The 11626-nt window shown below is 35.6% G+C and overlaps 3 protein-coding genes across 3 annotated transcripts; 2 read left to right on the top strand and 1 right to left on the bottom strand.

Annotated features, from left to right (window-relative positions):
- Positions 1-2193: 2193 nt before the first annotated feature.
- LOC145050309 (uncharacterized) lies at positions 2194-4643 on the top strand. The gene is made up of 4 exons (XM_078998582.1): positions 2194-2275; positions 2558-3039; positions 3956-3961; positions 4023-4643. The coding sequence occupies exons 1-4, from the start codon at positions 2194-2196 to the stop codon at positions 4641-4643; spliced, it is 1191 nt and encodes a 396-aa protein (XP_078854708.1).
- A 3173-nt stretch (positions 4644-7816) lies between these two features.
- LOC145050310 (uncharacterized) lies at positions 7817-8656 on the bottom strand. Its single transcript, XM_078998583.1, has one exon. The coding sequence runs from the start codon at positions 8654-8656 to the stop codon at positions 7817-7819; it is 840 nt and encodes a 279-aa protein (XP_078854709.1).
- Positions 8657-9870: 1214 nt separating this feature from the next.
- LOC145050311 (uncharacterized) lies at positions 9871-10530 on the top strand. Its single transcript, XM_078998584.1, has one exon. It carries the CDS (start codon positions 9871-9873, stop codon positions 10528-10530), a length of 660 nt encoding a protein of 219 aa, XP_078854710.1.
- Positions 10531-11626: the final 1096 nt, after the last annotated feature.

Here is an 11626-nt window from a genome sequence, read left to right on the forward strand (position 1 = left end):
ATTTAATCCAATGTCAAGAAAAAAATAAAAAATAAAAAGATAAACAATATGGAGTGATAATCATTTCCAAAATAATGTGGTAGTGAACATGTAGAAAGATGATGTGGCATTAGCAACACTATTTCTAATGGAAATGTAGTGACGATATCTCTTAAAATTATAAATAACTGATGTTAAAACAACTTGATAAATAGTTAAATAAGTATTGAATTACAAAATTACAGATGCGACTACCATATAATTTTATTGAGGTCATTATAAAATCATAAATACCGGCTCCTGAGTCGTTCCCATGTTATTTATTTGCATAACAAATAATTTGTAACTACTAACTAATAAGAAAATAATAGAAAGTATATATTACACCCCTCCCCTCCTGGAGTTTATTGTATACCAAGTTTCTCATCCTTTTTAACGTGCATATAACGCATTTTCCGGAACTTAATAAAAAACGACTTTTATTGCCGTTGACTTCAGCAGGGGACTCCGCATTATAAATTTATTGTCCAACCTTCATTAAACAATCGATTCATACAGACTAAAGAGACTAACTTTTTTGTATCAGTTGGAGGTATATTCAAATAAATCATCCACTAACTTTAAACTTTACGTTTGGTAATTGTATTTGAGTTGATAATTAATGATATTCTCGGTGCACAGGGAAGTAAGCAGCCTGAGAGATGAACACTGCACCTTCACCACGATCACTGAACACCTTAAACCAGCTGCAGCAGCAACAGAACCAAATCATGGTTCCAATTGGTCCACCACCGCCACTGCCACTGAACCTACCTTGTGGACAGCTATTTGAAGGTAATTTCTAATTTGGAATTTTACCAGGAAAACTTTACAACATAAGATTTGATGCGTGCTTTGTTGGTCAGATTATGTTTTAATTGCAAGATTAATGCATCTTTAATTGCCGGATTATGTTTATATATCATGATTGATTAATGTTTAATTCCTCGGTGGATGGAAAGGGGATTCGCATTGAAACTTTTAAAAGATGCTGATGAATGTCAATCAATCCTCATCCTCATAGATAATATGTAAATAGTAATTTTGGGGTGGTTACACCTGAAAAGTCAAACCATAATCTGGTTAGTTCTGATGTAAAACAAATTAACTTTTGAAATTGCTTAAACTGAAGGAAGTAGAGAAGACTACATCAAGTTTGGTGCTCCCCTTTTTGAAGCATCAATTAAAGGAGACTGGAAAGCAGCTAAAGCTATCTTCCAGAAAAATCCAGAGATGGTGCGGTTTGCTATCACCAAAAATTTTGATACCCCACTGCATATTGCAGCATCTGCGAGAGGGACCATGGCTGTGGAAGAGTTTGTGGAAAATCTACTGGACATGATGGAAAAGAAAGATTTTGTTATTTTAACATGGCTTCTTTATTTTCCTTCACTTTTAGCAAGTGTTCTGCATTTCTAGCTCTAAATGGGCAGTCACTGGCTTGGGTTCCTGAGCACATATATACCCTCAAAATCTACCTTATTATCTAATTAGATTCCAAGCCTTAGAACTGAATCGTCTCAGTTGAACTGAAGTCATAAAAAATGATTTCATTCATGACAAGAATCTGATTGAATTGAAAGTATGAATTTAAATTTTAAAAAGATCGGCAACTGTGAAACTTTCGACACAAATCGTTCCATTTTCATTTGATTTGGTGAAATTTGAACCCACCCCGGTTTTACTTGTCAAAATCTTTAGGCTATATCCTCACAACTACTACGTGCTTAATTTTTATTGGCTAATCAACTAGTTTTTTCTAATTAATTGACCACATAACCTTTTGTAGATGTTGATGTAGAAATACTGAATAAATGCACCCAATTCACCACTGACAAGAGAATACTCGGAGATGTACTCTTACTTTTGGCTCAGAAGACTGATGCATTCATAGAAAGGAAACCACATATTATCTCGACAATCATAAAGTCAAGTAAGCATCAGTTCCTTAGTCTAATATCTCTGTTTCAATCCTCTTTTGATGTGTGTACACTTTTAAGCTGGTTGTTTTGGTGTGATGCATGATTGGTCGTTTTTGGCATATGCAAAATGTTCTTATGCTTGTGATTTGTGATATTATGCATTCATTTTTCATGCCAATTTCTTGGAGTTAGGCTAATAGCTTGGATCAGAACACAAATGCTCAAACTTGAAGGATTAAAAGAATGATAAAAAATGGGTTCCAGGATACATTTATGTCACAGATCAACCTGCATTGAGAAAAAAAACAATATTTTGAATCTAAGAATGGTTACAGGTGTGTATCTTACATTTATACGCAAAAAGTTTTGCACGTAGATTTGGCAACAAAATGCGATATTTGGTGTTTACCATCAAGCAATATGCAAGTCAGGACATACGGTTACACTTCTACACTTCCAAAACTTGCTTTGGTGTTTACGTAGAGCATCATGGGCATAGCCTTAGGACTACATGTTGTATCCAAAGTTTTCCTTCATAATAATGAAAATTCATATTTTGAGATCCTCAAGGTATCTGGTATGATGATCTAAGTGGATGTTGTTTTATGTTTTTGCAGTATTCCATGGGAGGGTAGGTCCTGCACAAAGGGAAAGTGAGTCGTTGCAATTATTAAGAACAATTTGGAATAAGATTGCCATACTACCTAATGACGAGATTGATCAAATACTCCTAGGGCCACCTGTGGAAATTGAAGAGGAACACCATAAGAAGATAACATACCCATCCAGAGTACCCTTTATTGCTGCAAAAATGGGTAATATAGGATTTCTAATCGAGCTTCTTCTGTCATATCCAGATCTAATGTGGATGGTAGATGATGAAGGGTTAAGTATATTTCACATAGCTGTCAAATATCGCCACGAAGCTATATATAATTTGTTATATGAGATTGGCTCAATGAAAGAGTTAATAACCAGTATTGAAGACAAAAATGGCAATAATATGTTGCATATAGTTGCGAAGATTGCACATCCAAAAGTATATCAGAATGGACCAGGAGTTGCTCTACAAATGCAACAGGAGATATTATGGTTCAAGGTCCACCTTTCTTTCAAGCTTATGATCAATAATCATTCTTTCTTCATATCAGCCTTTTTATATATACATACACTATAACCACTATTTTGCAATCTAATAATCCAATACATATGTCATCAATGAACAACTATTTAAGTTGATACTAAAGAGGATGTTGGTGATTTGAGTCTCACCTGTTATTTTTTGTAATTGGAATTTATTCTATTGCCTAAGAGGATCAAATTGTGATCTAATATACAAGTTTGGTGGTTTGGAATCGCACTTGTATAAGCCATAAGGCGAGTTTGAACCCCCCACCCCACTCAAAACCTATACAAAATTTCAGGTTAAAGTAGCATCTTCCTTAATAAATAAAAGTTTTTTTTGCCACATGTCATTCTCTCATGAGTTTTGATACTTGTCATTTTGTGGTATTTTTGAAAGAAATATTATCCACTTGTCAATTTTTGTTACAATTTTTAAAATTAAAGTCATATACTATATATGTAAAATATTAAATATCATATATATAATATTAAATTGCAATAAATATATTTCTTCCGTTCTTATTTTAAAGTTGTACAATAAAAAATATTAAAAATTTACACTTTAATGTTTAATTTTTTTTAAATTAACTAGTGTAATACACGGGTCTCACACCTAGTGTTTAACATATGCAATATATTATATATGGCTAAATAGCACCAGCTGCTAGTCACTAGCTTCTTCTACCAAAAGGCCTTTGGCCTAGCAGTATGGTGTGTTCATGAGATCCAGGATTCAAGTCCCACTTGGGACATAGGTGATATTAGGAGTAGAGTAAGAATAATAAAATTTTCCGTTTCAAAAAAAAAGTTGCTAGCTTCTGATATGTTCATCAAGCGACATGGATTTTCCAGAATATATCATATCTAAGTTTTGAATTTATAAACTACAGACAAAGGTAATGTTTTTGACATGGTAATAACCATGACTGAATATATATCTATATATGTGTGTTGTAGGAAGTAGAACTTATGATCCCTCCTGCTTATAGAGCAAAGAAGAACAGAGTTGGTGAAACACCATATGAAATATTTACAAAGAACCATGATAAGCTACTTGCCAAAAGTGAGAAGTGGATAAAGGAAACAGCTCCACAATGTTTGGTGGGTGCGACAATTATAGCAACAATGGTATTTACAGCTTCTTTTACAGCTCCGGGTGGATATGACCAAAACACTGGTATTCCAATGTTGCTCCACAAACCAACATTCCTTATTTTTCTGATCGCAGATGCCCTTTCATTAATATTCTCTTCAGCCTCGATCCTCATGTTGCTATCTATGTTCACAAGTCGTTACGCTGAACGTGATTTCTTGGAAGCACTACCCAAAAAATTGATGATTGGTCTTGCAACACTCTACACCTCTATCGTGACCATGATGATTGCATTTAGTGCGAGCTTCTTCGTACTTTATTACAATAAGAATTTGAAATGGATACCAATCATGGTCGCTGTTTTTGTTGCTGAGCTAATCGTTCTATTTGCCCTCATACAATTTACTTTTTTGAAGGATATCTTCTACTCAACATATCGGTCGAGAGCTCTCTTTTATCCCAAGAAACGTATGCTTTACCAATAAAAGTCATTGTAATGTTTGTTTACGATATGTACTTTAATAAATTATTGATGGTGATTGATAATGCACATGCATGATTATGTTTTCCGTTTGAAGCCAATTATATTATATTAGCATAAAACATGATCAAGTACCATCATCCACGGTTACAGCGTGAACAACATTTAACAAATGCTTGTTTTCATTACTATTTTTTATGTACAATTTTGGTAACTAAACTGAAAGGTTCCTCAATTTTGTGAGATTGTGGTTGATCTTCATGCATTAGTCAACAAATTTTTGTAAATGTTGTCATATGATTATGATAAAGAGCTATTACAAGAGTTCTCAAAGAAAAGCATAAAGACTACAAAGAATAAAGCAGATATAAATACTAGCTAGACAGAAACCCTAATGGGCTAAAGACTAAAGGGCCCATAAACAAGCGGGCTAATAATATATAGACTAACATCCCCCCTCAAACTCACAATGCCGCAACAATTAGCATTGAGAGTTTGTCACATAAGAACCGAAATCGAGAAGCCGATAAAGCCTTCGTAAAAATATCTGCAAGTTGCAATGTTGATGAAACAAATGGAAGCGAAATGGTCCCGAGCTGCAGGGTGATGACGGGTAAAGTGACAATCAATCTCAATGTGCTTCGTCCGCTCATGAAAAACAGAATTCTTTGCAATTTGTATCCCACTTTTGTTATCACAATGCAAGGGAGTAGATGAAGAAATGTAAACTCCCATATCCGCAAGCAGCCACCGTAACCAGATAATCTCACATGTAGTTACAGTCATAGCACGATATTCAGCCTCTGTAGAAGATCTAGAGACAACATCCTGTTTCTTGCTCTTCCATGAAATGAGAGACTCTCCAAGAAATACACAAAATCCAGTGGTGGACTTACGATCATGACGATCACCATCCCAATCAGCATCACTATAGGCACATAACTCAAGAGAAGACGTCGAGGGAAACAAGAGAGTCTGAAACTGAGTGCCACGAAGATATCTCAGAATACGAAGAACAGCTCCCCAATGAACAGAGGTAGGAGCAATAACAAACTGACTGACAACATGAACAACATGAGCAATATCTGGACAAGTAACTGTGAGATAAACCAAACTTCCCACAATAGTGCGATAAAGATTTCAATCAGACAAAGGAATACCATCAGTAGGAGAATATCGTGCATTGGTTTCAAGAGGAGTATCAACAGTCCGATTTTCAGAGAGGACCGCACGTGTAAACAAGTCAGATATATATTTAGTCTGAGAAAGAAGGTACCCTTTCTTAGACTGAGCAACCTCGATACCCAAGAAATAACGAAGCAAGACCAAATCCTTCATAGCAAATCGATGAGCAAGATCATGCTTCAAAGACTCAATACCACCATGGTCATCACCTGTAATAATCATGTCATCCACATATAAGGACAGAAGAATCCGTCCCGCACTCGAGCATCTAACAAACAGAGCAGAATCGTGATTACTCTGGACAAATCCAAGAGAGGTAATCACAGTAGAGAATTTCTCAAACCAAGCACGAGGGGCTTGCTTGAGCCCATACAAAGCTTTGCGAAGCCAACAAACCTCACCTGGACGGTGTTGAATACTTGGGGGAGGAGTCATATAAACCTCTTCATGGAGGTTACCATTCAAAAAGGCATTCTTGACATCCATTTGAGTAGAAAGGAATATGTTCCAAAAAAGTAACATGCCGAGAATCATATAACTTTTGACTCACAGGATCATAGCAACGGTATCCCTTCTGTCCAATACCATACCCCAAAAATACACAAATAGCAGATTTCGGCCCCAACTTGTTCCTTTCAAGATGAGGACGAAAAACAAAACAAGTACATCCAAAAACTCGTAAGGAAGAGTAGTCTGGTAGATGACCATACAACTTCTCAAAAGGAGACATTCCTGAGTTCAATGAGGTAGGGATACGATTAATCACATACACAGCAGTTAGGATTGCTTCTCCCCAAAAGGCACTAGGGACCTGTGCAGACAGAAGCAATGAGCGGGCAGTCTCAACACTATGACGATGTTTTCGTTCTGCAACACCATTTTGCTAAGGTGTGTCAGTACACGAAGACATGTGTACGGTACCATCAGAAGCAAGTAACTGAGTGAAATCATTAGAGGTATATTCACCCCCTAATTCACACCTGAAGCACTTAATCACAGCCGAATGTTGAGTTTTAACAAGAGCTCTAAAATTGTTGTAAATATCAAAGAAATCAGATCTGCATTTCATAAGATAAACCCATGTATATCGAGTATAATCATCTATAAAAGATACATAATAGGTTGACCCACCCTTTGTGGATATTGGTGCAGGACCCCACAGATCAGAATAAATAATGTCAAAAGGAGTAGTAGAACAAGACATACTTTTATTGAAGGGTAAAGTAGAGAATTTTGCCAGTTTACAACCGCTACAATTAGAAATATCACAAGAGTTTAAATGACCCAAAACACCACTAGATGCTAAAAAATTCAAACGTGATACAGACACATGTCCCAAACGAGAATGCCAAAGATAAAACTCAGATGACAAAGGACTCGAATGAAAAGAAGATAGATCAATGTTGGAAGCAGCAACAGCAGATACTTTGAGGACCTCCAAGACATATAATTCTCACGGCCGATCCCAATCACCTTCTGGGTGTGGTGATCCTGTATAATACAGACAGAATCAGAAAAGAACACCCAGTTACCAGACTTACATAACTGACTGATTGAGGCAAGATTCAAAGTAAGTTTGGGAATGTAATAAACATCAGGAAGAGTGATATGAGAAACAGAGACAGACCCAACACCCTTAACTAGCATAGATGTATCACTAGCAGACTTAGCAGAAATAGATGACACTTGAGACAAAGAAACAAATGATGACAAATGAGGAGTCATATGATGAGTTGCACCATAATCTAAAATCCACAAAGATGAGGGAATACCTGATGTATCAGATGAAGAAGGGCCAGACTGAGCCATAGATGCAGACATGACAGTGGGATTAGAGGCCAAATATTGTCTAAAACTCTCAAACACTTTGGGATCCAATGTTGATGGTGGCATGTTTCCAACAGATTCTGTGTCAACTGGTGGTACAGCAGCAGCAAACTGTGGAGGACGAGAGGTCTATGGACGAGTACTAGAGGAACGTGGCTGAAACTTCTATTGACCAGACCTATTTTGTTGCCCTGACTGAGGTTGACCAGATTTACCCTTGTTGACTAACAATGGACACTGAGCTTTCCAATGATTTTTTTGTTTGCAGAATGCACACTCATCATGAGCAACCCTTGAAGTTTGTCGAGACTGGTTGGAGGAAACAACAAGCACAACATGAGCAGGAGTAGGAATAGAGGTTGTTTTAAAACCTTTATCCTCATGAGACTTGATACGGGTCTCTTCTGCAATTAACTCATGGACAACAGAATCCACTGAGGGAAGAGGAGAGCGATGAAGAATGGTTCCACGTAGGCCTTCAAAATCAGAACGCAAGGCCATCAAGAACTGGACCAAGCGTTGTTCTTCCCTCCTAACAATGTAAGGCTGGAAATCTTTTAACTCTTTAGATTCAGTAAGAGCCAATTGATGCCACAGATCAGACATAGCAGCATAGAAATCTTGAATACTCTGGTCATTCTGTTGAAGGGCACGAATATCATATTCCAACTGATATTGTTTAGCAAAGTTGGACTGAGTATACGGTCTCTCCAAGTGATTCCAAACTTCTTTTGTTGTGTCAAATTTTGCCAACTGCATACCAATAGACTGGGTAACAAAGTTATTGATCCAAGTAATGACCTTGGAGTTATCAGTCTCCCATGCATCAAGCAACAAATCATAATTCTCAGTTTGAGGCACTGAGGGTTTTGCTTTTGTCCCAGTGACATAGCCCCACATATTCTTCCCACGAAGGAAGTTCTTCATAACGTAACTCCAATAAGTATAATTCTTTCCATCCAAACGAGTACTAATTGACTGAAGGGAATCATCCTTTCCGTCCATGTTGACAATGAATAAATAACCACAAAGACAGTATAAGAATCTGAGAATGAAAGGAGTAACAAACCAGCGGAAGCAATCAATCGGATAACGAATCAACAAGCGGGCTAATAATATATAGACTAACAATTTTCTCATGTTAAGTGAGCACATAACATTATGTAGATGTTGATGTAAAGATAATTATTAATTGTTCCGAGTTACAAGATAACTCAATGTACTCTTGGTCCGGCTCCGAATGCACTAAAAAAATGAACAATTATTATCTTTATCTTGAGATTCATCAAATCAAGTATGTTATCTTTGTTTCATTCCTATTTTGAGGCATAAACACATTTAAATTGGTTGCTTCAATTTACATGTAATTAGTTTTTAAATAATCCATGATCATAATGTCAAATTGTGGAGTTTGATTTCCCTTTTGGCCTCGTTGCCGCTACCAGGGCAATTTGTTAGTTTCTTCATCAGAATCCTGACTTGAAGGCCGACTAGAGGTTGGACCAGATGGTGACCTATTAGGTTTGTAGACCCTGGCCCACAAGCAGTCATATGTGAATTTATTCCATTATAAATAGATCTCCCTGTGACATTCTAGATTAAATTCAAATACTAAACCCTACATACATATATATATATATATATATATATATATATATATATATATATATATAACATTTTAGAATCGCATAAACAAAAAATTAAGTTCTACAGGATTTCTCCAAGTATATTATCGGAACGTCTTTTTCCATGCCAAAACATGATACTCAATTGTGTTCAAACCCATTAACTTGTGTGATATCTCTGTATGAACAAGTCTTACTGTAAGGGTAAAATGATCACTTAGTCATATGTGTTGTTTATTTAAGTATTCAACATGTTCTAACTTTGTCATTTACAATTTTAAACAGTCATGTGTTATTGTTAACTAATTGATTAGTTAGAATTAGTTATACAGTTAGTTAGAAGAAGGGCATTTATGTAATTTCAGTTATTTGTTCAGTTAGTTTGATAGACTGTACATATTAGAAATTATGCTTTGTATTGATTCAATTCAGTAATGAGAAATGAAGAATATCGAAGAGTTTCTTTCTCAAATTCCTCTCTTCAATCTTAGTTGTAACATGGTATCAGTTTGGTGATTCGATCTTCCACATTCACTCTATTCTTCTTCAATTTCTTTCTTTTTCATTGATTTGTTCAATTCAATTTCAAAAGAAATGTCTCAATCTATTAATTCCTCATCTCAATCTCATGTTATTGATATTTCGAATCCATTCTATCTTGGTTCTTCCGATAATCCAAGTAATGCTCTTGTTTCTAATGTTTTCAATGGTGTTGGATTTTCTGCCTGGAAATGTTCCATGACGATTGCCTTATCTGCCAAAAACAAAATTACATTTGTTGATGGCACGACATTGAAGCCTCCTGATAATTCTCCATTATTCGTAAATAGGTCGAGAGTAAACTCCATGGTTATCAGTTGGATACTCAATTCATTACATCATAATATTGCTGATAGTCTTATTTTTCTCCCAACTGCTTATGACATCAGGAAAGAACTTAATCACCGATATGAACAAGCAGATGGCGCTCAAATCTATCAAATTCAACAACAACTTTACTCTTTGTCTCAAGTATCCGACGATTTTTCAACTAACTTCACCAAATTGAGTAAAATCTGGGATGAACTTCGTCTTGTTCAAAACATTGCTGCATGTACACGCACTACTGCTACAGGTATTGCTAAATACCTTGATGAACAACGATTGATTCAATTACTCATGGGATTGAATGATACTTATAAAGTTCTTCGTGGTCAAATTCTAATGATGAAACCTCTGCCAAATATTTCAACTGTTTATTCTATGATTGTTTAAGAAGAACGACAAAGAGAAATCACTATTCCTATTAACATCAATCATGAGACAATTGCAATGAATGTTTCACACGATTCTTCTTCTAATTTCTCAAAGAAATCGTTAGTTTGCACTCATTGTAAGAAGACATGGCACTCCAAATCTCAATGTTATCGATTAATTGGTTTTCCATCCAATTTCAAGTTCACGAAGACAAAGAAAGATGAGCCAAAGTATGTTGTTCAAATTGAAACTTCTGATGCTTTTTCTGCAATTTCTCAAGAACAGTACAATCAACTTTTTCAGTTACTTTCACAACATAATATACCATCATCCAGTCAAGCAAATTCTTCTATTCTTCAAGAAGCAATGACATCTGATGGTAATTATTTTTCTTATGCTCACTTTGTAGCTAATGTGTCCAAGTCATCTGCATTTCTTACACCACATCTTTCATTCATCATAGACACAGGTGCTACTGACCATATGTGTTTTAATTCTGAACTTTTCTTATCTTTAATTCCTTTCACACAGCCACATTCGATTGAGCTTCCTAATGGCCATTCTTTGTTCATTACGCACTATGGTGATGTTCAAATTCATGCATCAATCATTCTCAAAAATGTATTGTATGTTCCATCCTTCAAATATAATCTTGTGTCAATCTCCAAGCTTACATCACAGTTGAAAACATTTGTTTTGTTTACTGATGAGACATGTCTCATGCAGGACCCCTTATTGAAGAGTAGATTAGCTCTTGGAGTCATTGGAAAACGGATAAATGATCTTTATGTATTTGAGTATCATGTTCTTAAACAAAATATTTCTTATAGTTTTTCTGTTTTCACTTCTGTATTCAATTCTCATTTGTCTTCAATTTCTCATGTAACCCATAATTCTTCTGATTCGAATGTTATGTTGTGGCATAAACGTTTAGGACATGTTTCTATTGATAAACTCAAACATTTCTTACATTTACCTATGAAGTATGATAATGATGCTATTGCATCTTGTTTAACTTGTGTTAAAGCAAAACAAACAAGATTGTCTTTTCCACATAGCATTTCAACTTCCAAGGCTTCTTTTGATCTTATACATATTGATTTATGGGGTCCTC

Source organism: Lactuca serriola, chromosome 5, assembly GCF_051521515.1.
Source record: "Lactuca serriola cultivar US96UC23 chromosome 5, Lser_US96UC23_V15, whole genome shotgun sequence".
Taxonomy (NCBI): domain Eukaryota; kingdom Viridiplantae; phylum Streptophyta; class Magnoliopsida; order Asterales; family Asteraceae; genus Lactuca; species Lactuca serriola.

Excerpts from the sequence above, each read along its gene's own strand:
- LOC145050309 (XM_078998582.1), top strand. The coding sequence starts at position 2,194 with ATGGGTTCCAGGATACATTTATGTCACAGATCAACCTGCATTGAGAAA. Across the intron at positions 2,276-2,557 it reads GAATCTAAGAATGGTTACAG|TATTCCATGGGAGGGTAGGT; the intron begins GTGTGTATCTTA and ends ATGTTTTTGCAG.
- LOC145050310 (XM_078998583.1), bottom strand. The coding sequence starts at position 8,656 with ATGGACGGAAAGGATGATTCCCTTCAGTCAATTAGTACTCGTTTGGAT.
- LOC145050311 (XM_078998584.1), top strand. The coding sequence starts at position 9,871 with ATGTCTCAATCTATTAATTCCTCATCTCAATCTCATGTTATTGATATT.